Source organism: Penicillium malachiteum (genome assembly GCF_028827825.1).
Source record: "Penicillium malachiteum strain IBT 17515 chromosome Unknown utg000001l:1.0-8184562.0:1.0-8186909.0, whole genome shotgun sequence".
In the NCBI taxonomy this organism is placed as follows: Eukaryota; Fungi; Ascomycota; class Eurotiomycetes; order Eurotiales; family Aspergillaceae; genus Penicillium; species Penicillium malachiteum.
Genome location: NW_026643094.1, coordinates 1,203,297 through 1,216,295, shown reverse-complemented (window position 1 = coordinate 1,216,295; position 12,999 = coordinate 1,203,297). Strand labels below are relative to the sequence as shown.

General features: G+C 47.5%; 4 protein-coding genes across 4 annotated transcripts; 3 read left to right on the top strand and 1 right to left on the bottom strand.

The window, feature by feature from the left end:
• Window positions 1-95: 95 nt before the first annotated feature.
• Window positions 96-1,615, bottom strand: gel6 (putative 1,3-beta-glucanosyltransferase; the record flags this gene model as incomplete). Its single annotated transcript, XM_057083909.1, has 3 exons — window positions 96-1,097; window positions 1,155-1,366; window positions 1,480-1,615. 3 exons carry the CDS (start codon window positions 1,613-1,615, stop codon window positions 96-98), a joined length of 1,350 nt encoding a protein of 449 aa, XP_056950058.1.
• Window positions 1,616-3,899: 2,284 nt separating this feature from the next.
• On the top strand, window positions 3,900-4,766 carry N7483_000470 (uncharacterized protein; the record flags this gene model as incomplete). The annotated part of the gene is made up of 1 exon (XM_057083908.1): window positions 3,900-4,766. One exon carries the CDS (start codon window positions 3,900-3,902, stop codon window positions 4,764-4,766), a length of 867 nt encoding a protein of 288 aa, XP_056950057.1.
• A 2,036-nt stretch (window positions 4,767-6,802) lies between these two features.
• Window positions 6,803-8,590, top strand: N7483_000469 (uncharacterized protein; the record flags this gene model as incomplete). Its single annotated transcript, XM_057083907.1, has 2 exons — window positions 6,803-7,454; window positions 7,548-8,590. The coding sequence occupies 2 exons, from the start codon at window positions 6,803-6,805 to the stop codon at window positions 8,588-8,590; spliced, it is 1,695 nt and encodes a 564-aa protein (XP_056950056.1).
• Window positions 8,591-10,066: 1,476 nt separating this feature from the next.
• N7483_000468 (Sds3 domain-containing protein) lies at window positions 10,067-11,667 on the top strand (the record flags this gene model as incomplete). Its single annotated transcript, XM_057083906.1, has 2 exons — window positions 10,067-10,501; window positions 10,573-11,667. The coding sequence occupies 2 exons, from the start codon at window positions 10,067-10,069 to the stop codon at window positions 11,665-11,667; spliced, it is 1,530 nt and encodes a 509-aa protein (XP_056950055.1).
• Between the last annotated feature and the right edge of the window lie 1,332 nt (window positions 11,668-12,999).

Sequence of the window (12,999 nt, the reverse complement as noted above, 5' to 3'; positions counted from 1 at the left end):
CTAAGCTGAACCCAAACCCGAGTCTATTCTACAATCCACACATGCAACGATGCATATTGATACAATACCCCAGAAATCACACTCTATGAGTTCAATCAAAGCCAGAAGGCGGCCAAACCAACAGCACCAGAAAGGAGCATAGAAATAGCAAACAATCGCTCGGTAGCAAGGTTGCCAGCAACCATGACGGAGTTGGCCGCACTCTTGGTAGAGGTAGAGGTGGAGCCAGAGGAGGTAGCAGTGCTGTTACTGCCGGAAGTACCAGTACCGGTGGAATCAGCAGAATCCTTGCTGTAGGTCTGACCCAGAGTGGGCAGAGATGAGCTGGGGTCAACAGCCCAACCGTCTGCAGTGGAGCTAGGGCAGGTACGAGCGGTGATGGTTGAAGTTTCCGCTGTGTAAGCCGAGAGAGCAACACCGGTCGGGTTCAAGGTAGCCCATTGAGACAACAGGTTAGAGAAATCGGGCGACACGGGAGTAGGAGTACCCTGGCGAGTGTAGCCATCCTCAACGAGAGTGTTGGTGGCGGCGGCATTGGTGACATAGGCACCATAGCTGATCAGACCATAGTCGTTGGTTTCCTCGATCCACTCGTAAATGATAGCGCCAGACCAGGTGCCATCCATGTCATCGCCAAGAATAGCGGCTTGGTCGTCAAAGGTACGAGGGGCTGGGGTGTTGCAACCGGTCTCGGAGAAAAAGATGGGGATGGGGTAGCCAGTAGCGTTCTTCTGCAGCTCATCGTATCCCGATACGGTGTAGCTGGACTCACCACACCACTCATAAGCGTTCAGGGAGTAAAAGTCAAGGCGGTCGGCAGCCTTGGGCATGCAAGCCATGTAGTTCTGAAGCATAGGACGAAGCGACGCAATGTCAGCGGCGGAGTAGCCAACCGGGATCTCCCGGTAGCCCTTCTCATCACGGTAGGCCTTCATATCACGGGCAGCAGCCAAGACATAAGGAGCGGCAATTGAGCCCTCTGCGGTGTCCAAGACTTCATTTCCGACGAACACACCGGCGGTGTTGTTGTATTGCTGGAACTCATCGAGCACCTCGCCGAATCGCTTGTACTGGGTTTCATTCCAGTGAGGGGCGGTCTGATTTCCATGTTAGTATTGCTCATGTGGTCAAGTTTCGGTTGATTATCCACTGACCTGGTCGATAGCGGTGGTGAAAGTATCCAGATCAACGAACAAATAGATTCCGGCGTCCGCAAAAGCATCCATGCAGCCCTGGTGGTCCCCGCTGGCATCCACGTGGTACACCCGGATCGCGTTGGCGCCCAACTCGGACATACGGACGATGTCGCGCTTGCATTGGGCCTCATCGGTCAACGGATCATCGGGGGTGAGCTGATAGGCGACACCTGGGTTATCCGTCAGCCCGGAGATGTTCCGTCCACTCGACACGATAGTGAGAGAAACAAAATGAGAAAAATAAAAATAAAAATAAAATAAAATGAGACAAACTCTCACTCACCTTTAATGTAGTACTGAGTTCCATTCTCGTAAAAGAACTTGGCACCAACGGCAGAGATGGTCTGGATGGCGTCCACAGAAACAGCCTGTAAGCCAGCCAGCAACAATGGGGCTGTAATAGCGAGAGAAGAGAACATGATGGAAAGATAAGGTAATTTGTACCCTGTACGTTGAATAAGATGTAACACAGTAAAACCAATTGAAGAATAGCTCGATCGCTAAGGAAGAAAAAAACTGAACCCGTAGACAACGAGAGAGTCTTTGGGGGTTAAAGAAGCCGATACAGAAAGAACGACTGAGTATACAACAAACGAAAATTGAAGAGAGAGTGAAAAGGAGGCAAGTTCAACCAGACCAAAAAAAGATCAAAAGTTCCTCAAAACCAGTTCTAGCTAGCATAAACCAATCAAGCATTTTAAGTAAATTCCAGTAAATTCCTCGAATTTTGCTTGGCAATCCAGTAAATTGCAGTGCTAGCGCGACAACGCGACAACGCTAACAATTGAAATGGGGTTCATTCCGCCCCATTCCAAGGGATTAAAGGGGTCTTTAGGGAGTATATGTCAAACATGATGGGTTGAATATTATTTCAGAGTTATGATATTTCAAGATGAGAGTGTAGCCTGAGGTAGTATGAATATTCTGGTGTATAGAGATGAATGAATGAATGAAATTGTGTATATCTTGGCATTCGTGGCTTTTCATGTACAAACTTGAACTAATGTAGAGTCTGCAGGTCAAAAAAACTTGAAACATGAACTCACCCATGGATCCATCAATCATTCATCAATCAACCAATGGATAAGATTGATCGAAATCCTCTCCTATCTTTATATCATCCAATAAGATTAAGAGTCTCCACGCGGAGTCAACCGTTGGCTCCAGCCCTAACCCCTAACCCCCCCAATTAACCCCCAAATCGCATATCAATTACCGAAATGAGATTCGATTATTTCATACATAGTGGAGGAATTAAATGCGTTAATATGTGAGCTTGAGCTTGAAGCTAGTGGGATCTTCAAGTTTATGTTGCCATAAACTGTTGGAATGACCATCCCTACTCCGTATACTCTGGAGTATTCCAATGTTATCATGATTCTACACTTGAGTGTACTACGGACAAGAATAGAAGCACTAGTAATGGTCTGGCTCGCCTGAATCTCCTTTTACTCCGACCTCGCCGGAGTCTGCCGACATCTGGAACATTTCCCCCTCTTTCCAAGGCGATGGATTCGTCAGGTTTATAAACATGATACCGTTAAAATTGGGCACGTCACATACTCAAATCTACTTCCAAGGTCGACTTTTCTAGAGGCTCGTACAAATGATGTATTCGATCGGAATGTAAGACCACACCCACATGGTACCCAATGTACTCACATAGAACAACTTGAACCCTTGGAAGTATTCAAATATTGATGGCATTCAGAAAAAGAAAGAAAGAACAAAAAAACAAAAGAAAGGCGAATATATCCAAAATCATGCGTGGTTTATAGAAATATCTCAAATATGATCTCAAATCTCAATTTTCCAATGTTACGACAAAAAGAAACCCTATCATCTCCCAAAAGTTGAAGACCCCCCCTATTGAATCTCCACTGGTCACTGACCGGGAACGATCTACTCCTCACCCGCTTCTCTTTGTTCCAGCGGTCAGATACACTCTGGGCTTGGGCCGCTATGCGGAACTTGAATTATCGGCTCAAGTGCTCCTTTTTACTCGGAATTCCCCTGGGAGAATACTACTACATGTATGATGGATAAGAGGTACTTGATACCTCATACTAAATCTGAGGCACTATGAGCGAATCGTTAAAATCAACTCCACGTCAGTCTCACCATTTTTATCTTTTTTTGAAATCACACAAAAAGATGACTGAACCATGCTTGTGTGTCCATTCAACGAAAAAAGAAACAGTCCAGACTCTTGTTCTAGTCTCCACTAAGCTCCCATTCCGACCAAGTCCGCCAATAATCGCCGCCACGCTCGACTGTGTTCGTCAGCTGGTGGAGCCACGATCCATTACGATCGACTCTCTTTACCCTGGACCGGTACGAAGAGGCAAAGGCCCTGCACGATCTGCAAGTCCCCCATCCTCGTTCCCATGACGTTTCCGCAAAGGGGGGAGGAGAAGCAAAAGATTCCCCTATAATAAAGTCCGCATCCGGCCTTTTTCTCTCCTTTGCCCTGAATTCGTGCCTTGGTTTCTTCCCCCCACGTTGCCATACAACCCTTTTTTTTTGGCAAGTTCCATCTGGGAATTTCATTTGAAAAGAAATAACAACTCGTCCCTCCATGATTGAACTGGTGTATTCGGCATGGTCCTCTAATTTGGCCGGTTATCCAATTTATCATTAGTTCATATATTTACTTTTTTTTTCTATCTCCCTTGACAAAACAAAAAAGACATGCCACAAATCATGTCTTCCGAAACTCCTTGTCCATTCCGCGTTTCCCTTCGCGACCAAATTGAATTGGAGCGTAATGAAGCCTTCCAAGCTATGCGGGAACAACTACGCCGCCAGGATTGTGGTATGGAAGGTCCAACTTTCTGCTCTACCCACCGCCATGAATGCGATTCCACCGATCAGGAAGCTTTCCGCCTTCATCGCGATATTATTCACACCCTTCTCGTCCCCCTTTTCTTGATCAACCACCAAGCGGAACGAATCGCTGCACGAGCCCTGCCGAGCAAGAAAGGGGCAGAACCCGAGCGTGCGTTCCGTGGGGAAGCCCGTAGCGCGTTCGCATGGCTTCATTGTATCTTGATTGAGGAACACGACTGGTACTTGACCGCCCGATGCCCAGCTTGTATTGTCCTACACGTCCTCCATTCCGAACCTACGATCCGATTCCTCACCGTAGCCGCTCAACTCGCCGGATCCCGCTCCGGTTTCGACTGCTGGCTCTCTGCGCTGGAAACCGCCGTCTGTGAAGATCCCTTCTGGGGCGATTCTTTCTGGCCCGAGATTGAGGATCGCGCTTCTCGTCTTACCGATGGAGTCCAACAACTAGTCCGACAATGCCACGAGCTCCGTACCAACCTGGATAGCCCTACGTATGAGACTCCCTCGCTGGCGAAGGCGTCGGTGGAATATGAACGTCCATCCTGTACTATCGCTATTAAGCCGTCGAGCTTTGCCCGGAAACAGGTTAAGCTTAGTCGCGAGGAACAGCGCTATCGATCTTCATTGGTTTGGAACGCATGGAATTGTTCCCGGGAGATGCGCCAGCCATTAGGCGGTAATACCCCGACCCAGTCCCGACGACGGTCCATGACCTCGTGAATGAGATCCGAAAGGATGGTTCTATCCATATGAACCATTGGAAACTATCTCATGAAATTCTACCATCATTCTGGAATCTGATATGAAATCATTTTCCCCCGCTCCCATTAGTCCGGATCGCCACCCTTGGGTAATTTTGTTCCATTTTGGATTTATCCAAGGGTAAAGAGCGAACAGAAAAACCGGTCTCAGAGCTCATTGCAGACTATATCCATGGTCGCAACCCCGCATCCCGGAAGTATCTCTCACGCGACCGAGAGAATGATCTCCAGATGCAAGGTACTCCGGAAACCTCCTTTGGCACAAGCCGTACTCTTGTATCAAGTCTACAATATACGGAGAGACACTACATAATCCCGGTGCGGGATATTTGGGATATTCAAGTTTGGGATATTTTGAGAATCCGGGGAGCCCCGATCGATCCTAAAAGGTCGAGCTGCATGTACATGTGGCATCCATGTCCCGTCCTTCCGAGACGAGAGACGCGTCTTAAAGAATTCTATAATTATTAGTTACTTAATTCTAATTTACTTCCCGTCTTTCAATTCTCTTCTTCTAAATGTTCACTGGTTCCTTTTTTTTTTCTCTCTCTTTCTGGGTTTTATAATTTCGTAAGAGATGACACGTTCGAGTCGTCAGTGGCAAGATCACACTCTATCTGTGACTGGGGTCCACCCGGGGAGATAAAATGGATGGTGAACCAGATCAAAGTCCTCCATGGTGGAAATGAGCTGCCAGTGGGAGGACATTATCCAGTCGGGTTAAGCCCTGATACCCAGGGTCTTCAGATGTCACTAACATTTAAAATGCACGTAGAACGTAGAGTATAATAAGACGAATTATGATCTTTTCTATCGGATATTAATCATATTATTCGTACATATCACTAGTAATAGACCTGATCTTCCACGTTCTGGATTCTCTATGCATATGTACCGACAGAAATTTTCGGTTACATTTTGCTTCTTTTTCTCGTATTCCATTTAAAGATTGAAAATGAGAAATATGAAAATATTCTTCAAGTACTTTAGAGTCCAGACGCTCCCCAGATCAATTGATTAAACCCTAAAACCTCTCTCGATGGGCCCAACCCCTCAGTGGCGTGGTGCCCGATAGCCGGAAGCGGCAGCGTACAGGGTACATAGGGACAAGTAGTGACTAAGGGTAAGCCAAAGAGAGACTGAAGTATCGGGTACTTTGTCCTTACTTTTTTTTTATTCCTTTTTATTCCTTTTTTTTAATACTAGATTATTCAGGTTCTTTTTTTAATTCCCTGGTTTGGGGGCTTACTTCATCGGGATCCATACAGATAAATGGAGTAACCTGGAAGCCCTGGAAGTTGAACCCTGAGACTTGATTTATGTGGTTCTACTAACTTAGTTATAGTACATAATTTCCATAAATCTTTTTTCCCTCTATATCATTTAATCTGATACATAGAATCTATGGTACCTTTGATGAATGTTAGTATCCTCACGGCAAGAAATGAAAAATTCATCAACTTGAGAAACCGAGAATGATCGCCGTGGGGCCTAAACAGCCAGTCACGCTCTAGAGCTTGGGCCGCCGACCGTCTAGACTCTGCATTTTAAGCACTGCACAATCTTGACTAGAAATCGAAATATTATTAGTTTGTACTCTAGGGTTTAATATGGGTGAATATGAAATTAATACTCAGTTCATTCTTTGGTTGATCAAATATTAAATATTAAATGAAACTATCTATAAAGAATAAAATAATAATCCACTGTGTCCAGTCCAGTGTAAATCCATAACTAGAAACTTGAAGTGGGTGCGATGACTCGACGACTGGTCTAGACCTTCAACTGTATGACTTTTTGCCTCCCGTACTGATTTAACTGGATTAACTGGGTACTGTACTGGGTACCACTCCTGCGCCAGCCTGTCTCCATCAGCTTCTCGTACCCTGTACTTCTTTTTCCCCCAAAGACCCCTTACTCCCCCCCCCCCCCATATCTTATTCCCTTTCCTCTTTCATCTGCCATGGACTGTGGCCTCCCGATTTCAACTTGATCATGCCTTCCTCTACCACCGTAAAGGTCGATCACCAGCGACGACTCTCACAGCATTCTCTCCCCGATTCATCTTCCACAGCCCCAAAGCTTCGACGACGAGCCTCACAAGGTTCTCTCCGCACAAAACCGTCACCTGTTTCTCGTTTTCTCTCCAAGGGTAGTGTGGCAGTTCATTTCCCTTCGTGGGAGCATCGCAGTTCTTCCCCCGGGTCGCCGCTCCGCGTAGAATCTCGAACGCGGTCGGCCGACTCTCGTCTGCGCCTGTCCACCACTGTGTCTCGCGGGCCGAGACCTTTGACAGCTTCTTCTTCCCAATCGTCACCCTGGAACTCTCCCAATTCGAATTCGTTCCAGGGAGACTACCCCACTACTCTGCCACCAACACCACCGGATGACGACAGCCACATTGCGTGGAACCCGCAGTCGGAGATGATGTTGTTTGAATCACATTCACACCACCATGGCTCCGTCATGGTGGACGGTCGGGGTATGGATACATCACCGACCACAGGCCCTTCAGATACTTTGAGCAGTCCTTCCGATGGGTTATCACACGGTTCATCCAGTTCAGGTGGGAGTCCAGGACCTCATGATGAGATGGATTGCCAACAAGATGTTGGTTCTTGGTTAGATCATGGAATCAACGTAACTGGTAAGTATTTGACTAAACCATATTAGCAACAAACGACTGGCAATTTTTTCAGTCTGTTTTTCCCCTTAGTACCATTTGCTGATCGTTCGTTAGTGTCATCTTTGGGAATCTCAAATCCACGAGGTGACGCTGTCAAAATCGTCTCCCAAACTCTTCCATATCCTCGAACCTCCGACCAGTCAATTTCGATGCCAAGAAACGACAGCGTCTTCTGCTCCATGGTCCAGGCTGTACACACACACCTTCAGCCGGGTCAATCTCCTTACATCAATGTCACCCACGCCGTCCCCGAACAATTCAGCTTGTCCAACCTCCCTCACTCTCCTCCAAGTACTCCCCGCTCCCCCACTGCCGCCGAAGATTATTTCAACGCAACCGTTTTCTCCAGCGCGGCGGTAGTGGGTGCTTACCATGATTTCCGTGGACCTCTCCAACGCCAACTCTCTCACGCTCCCATGCCCATTGTCCCTCCTCACAGTGTCCACATCTCCGTTCTAGAGCGATACCTCCCTCCTCCTTCAGCACAAGAATATAGAGATGTCTTTTGTCCCACCCGCCCCTCTTTCCTTGTCGACCGTCTCTCCGAACTTTCTCCTAATGGAGGCTCTCTGCTCTTCGTATACCCGACCAAGAAGGGAGCCTCGACCTTCAAATCACAATACCTCGGTCCAATCCTCGACCCTCTTCTGCGACAACTCGTCGTGGTGAATGGATTATCAGCGGACGTCGGTCGATACCTGGGTAAACTGTCAACGGTATCCCAAATGGATGATTTCGCTACCATGAAGGCAAACATCGTATCTCTCTGTGAATCTCTCAGCTGCCCCGCATCTCGATTCGAGATTGCGGACGCTGGTCGCGCAAGCGCTCATCTGGACCGAAGTCTCTGGGTCGAATGGTTCATTCACCAGGAGAAGGCTCGGATGAAGGAGGTTCTCAGCCTGTACTCGAACAACAACCGTCGTTTACCGGTTAACAAAAACATGAACGCTGGTATGAGCGATGGCAAAGAAGTCACCTCGGCCATGCTTCTGACCGAGATCTTCGAGGGTATCCGCAAGCGACCCTATGGCGATGACAGCGAGCCTCGAGATGGGGTTGAACTGGGTGTATTCGTCATTCGTCGAACTCATTAATCACCTCACCCATCGACTCCTCCCTCATCCCTCTCCAAAATTCCCCCTCTTCTCTTCCTCTTCCTCTTCACCCCCTCATACATGCTATATCCTTTAAAATTAGTTTCTCCGCAGCTCCTTTGTTGACTGCAACGATGTCTAGGACCCGGTGTAACGGTGTCCTTGGAGTTGGTCTTAATTTTCGGCTGTGATTATATTTGCTTTGGCCGGATGGAAATGATTGTGAATACCCATGACGTTGGTTCTCATTGTTTGGCGAAGATGTTCATGATCTTTCTCTTTATTCTTATTCTTATTCTTATTTCTTTTTTCCCCTCTTTGGATAACATACGAGTCAACTCGAGTTCAATGTATAAATTTCTTAACTGGAATCTTTTTCAAAATGTTTTCTTTCTCTCCTTGGTCAGGCATCATCAGGCACTAGTGCTTCACCGACTCTCCAGTTTCATGTGATTGGAAGATGATAGACCCAGCTTGACTTGGATCACTATTAGGTCTGAGCATATGATATTATGAATCTGGTTACAAATAATATTTACTCTGAGATCGAGTTTCAGTTGGTTTCAAGTTCTTTAATTGTGTTCCTAGTGCTAAACCCTGGGGCTGCTTCAAGTTGGGTATGCTAGGTAAGCTTGAGTCACGTTGTAGACATGAATAACCTTAAACACAGCCCTGGAGTAGCAAATGCTTTGTATCGATTGATGTCGTTTATTTCGCACTAGTCGCATTTTAGCCCAGGTTCCTCTGTGGGTTCTGTGCCACCAGTTGACGGCCACCAGCAATAGCTGGGATTCATCCCTGCATGACGTGCCGATGTTGATCCAGTACCTGAGAGCTTCTAATCCTCAGACATCATTGAAATTTGAAGCTGGTAATTGTACAGTATAAGGATTGGAGCATTTATTCTCTTTCCTTGATATCCTTGCTAATCAAATTCTGAGTCCTCTGCCTTGAACTCGGTCTGCCATATTTTGAGTCTTCAATTAAGTATATTCTCGCTGTGTTGACTGTATTAGCGTGAACTTGAAACTTCGATTTCTCAATTTTTCTAATACTACCCAAAATTGCCCAAACAAACAACAGCATTGGATTCAATAAAGCACCAAAACAACAAATCCCACTGGAGATAATCATCATCACTGGCCCAATACAGTAATTGAAGTGAATTCGAATGTTGAAGTGAATACTTATGCTTCGGTACGGAATAAAGTTGATCCCTGACTAATCTAGATTGGATCCGTACTACAAGCGTCGCTTTTCTGACGACAGCGGCCTTTCCATTCACCCTCGAGGTCATTCACTGTTTATGTCCCTGTTTTAAATACCAGGATCTTCGAGCGCTTCGAATTCTTATTCTTCTTCGTCAACCATTTCTCGTCTCCCATTTCCTGCATCCCCACATACTTTTTGCTCTGCTCCACCCACTTTCACCATTATCCAACCCGCTCAATACAAAAACCGGTCAACTTGAGCATCATGGCCTACTCTCCCCGCGCTCAATCTCCTGGCACTGGCTCCGCCTACCCTGTTGGCACCCTTCCTCGCGGTCGATCCGCCAGTCCAGGGGCTGCTGCTACAGGCCCAATTTCAAAGCGCGACAAGCGCCGCTCCGCTCTACAGGACCGCCTTCAAGATTTGACTGCTACATTTTGTCAGAACCGCGATGCACAGTTTCGCCAGCAGTTACACTCCCTGCAATGTGATATGACTCTGATCAACAATGCCGATCCCTACGTGGATGGTCCGCTGGCGGACTCCTCGGAGGACATCGCGCACCTTATTGAAGATACTGTCGGAGGAGGCAAGTTTGCAAAGGAGATGGCTAGCCTGTCCGGCACTTGGTATGCCAAGTTTGTTCATGATGTCAACAACATTAAAGAAAAGCGCGATGCCGAATTGGCACAGCTTATGGTATGTCTTCCCTTCTTTCCTTCCCCACCTACTCTGCGATCGCTCTTTCTAATCTTATCTCCCGGGTTTAGCACCGTCACGAGAACAGCCTCGAGCGACACCGCCGTGAATATGAATACCGCGTACATTTTGGCATGGAGGAGTTCAAGCAAATGTCCAGCACCCTCCGAGAGCGTCTGATGCAAAGCCTCGACGCGTCACGCGAACGCCTGCGCAAGGAGCAGGTCGATATCGCCGACATCAATGCCGCTACATTCCATCCCAACCAGTACAGTGTCACCAACCCTACCGCCAGTCCCGGAGGCATACAGAGCAACCGCAAGACCCGTCACACCCGTCACCGCGTGGATATGGATGACCTTGGCAACGGAATCACCGAGCTGAACAAGCGCAAGCGCAAAGCTCCAGACGGCGATAACGGATCTCCAGTACGAAACCCGACTGGTACCTCCATGGCCGAGCGCACCAAAGCGCAGCTGAAGAAGCAAAATGCCCCGGTCTACTCTATCAACTCGCTCTTCACAGACAAGGAGCTTACCGCGCACGCCAATGATGCGCATGTCGCTGCCCTCCACTTCTTCTCCACCTCCCGCCGCGCCGAGCAAGGCTCCGGCGCTATCACCAACGGCAACAACACCGATGCCGAAGATACCCCCGATGGCACAGGCCACGAGGACAACGGGACCCCGAGCGCTACCGACATGGTCCGGACCGCAAGCCACAACTTCCATGCAACGCGGTCTACGCGCACAACAGCTGCGCAAAGCGCTCTCAGCGCTCTGACGGACCTGTCAGACAAGCCGGCCCGACGCCCAGCACTGCCATATCATGTGCTGTCGGGGTACACCGCCCGAGGAAACGGGCCCGCGCCAACCCTGGCCCCCCTCCTCAACGAGGAGGTCGATGAGGACTTGGCTCGTATGGAGCGGCTGCACAATCAGCCCTCCGGGTGGATCGATTCCGCCCTCATTCAGATGGTGACGGCGCCCCTGCCGACAGAGCAGGAAAATGGCCACGCGCCAAACCCTGACCGCTTCTCTGCGGTTCACCCTGACTTCCCCGCCGGCCTGATGCAGATGCATCAGTTACGCCCACAGGCCGGAGAGCAGATGTTTGCGACCGGTGGGGAGGGTGGCCGCAGCAGTAAGCGGTCCCGCCATCACTAGGCGGAAGGGTGCGGCGGTGGTTTGGTTTTTTGTTGTTTGGTTTTTTTCGTTTTTTCTTTCTTTTTTCTTATTCTTACTTTTCTTTTATTCTTATATTTGTATATTAGTATGGGTGGCGCGGCGTCAGGCGCCTAATCAATTTTTATTCTTACTCATTCTTCCTCTCACATACAACTCATTTCTACGTACTCTGTAATTTCAATTGGCTTTTACTTGGCCTCCAGATATCTTCTCGATTAAGTTCCAACTTGAGGGTTTTATATCAGTCTTCTCCAATTGGACTATGCCTTTCAGGCACATTACTTTGACTTCAACTCAAGGGTCATCAAAAGCTCAAGTCCATCAGTACACTTCTCAAACGAGCCTGAAGAAACATCACCCTAAGTTTCAGATATCCACTACTACATAGAAACACAAACTTTAGGATTCTCTCAACTTCAAATGTGAGCTTCTATGCATTCTCATGGAGCCAGTAGGTATGATAGTCTAGAACAGTATCAGCAGTCCGATAGCCTTGTAAGCTCTTTTGATTCTCACATCAAGTTTATTTCAAGATCCAACTTAAAACTAGTGACAGCAAAGACCAAATAGTAAATCACCTTGGAACCTTCTCACATTCCAACCTTGGAAGGTGAGTAATTTCAAACTGGTACCAATTTCAATCTGCTAGTACTAGTAAGTATTCGAAATGTTTGATCAACCTACACATGTGAGTTAAGATGTGAATTAATTTGAATGTTAGTATATAATTGAATATTTCAAGTTCACAACCTCCATCTTTTCAACTACGCTGAACTTCAATTTTTCTTATAACCTTCCAGCTACTCCGAGATTCAACCTACTTCCTCCACCCAAGTGCCTTGACTTGAACCTGGAATCATCCCCCTTCCTGCAATCTCATAAGCAATGCACTTCCAGAGTTTGCGGGGTGATAGTCGATTCTTCACCTTGTTTGAAGTATTCGCCCCATATGAACAGGCGAACAACCTTGGAAGCTGGACGCTCTCCTTTTTCCGCTACACCTTTCAATCAAATCAGACAGCGCAGGACAAAATTTTTGCACGCCCTTATCACCAAACCCAGCTCCCCTGCCGATCTCCAGGGCTGCTTCTGCTGTTGCATCGGTTGTGTCTATAAGTCGGGGATTAGAGGTTTCAGAAAGGTGGACGGAGCAGTAGGCGGTTTCATAACCCTCATTGAGCTTTCACATGGTCAACCAGCCATGCCAAGAGGACTATTGTTCTCTTCAAAATACTTCAACTTGGGCTCATATACCTTCATACGCAGTTAGAGGCATGATAGCTCTATATTCCTCCATCTACCACCCGGTTT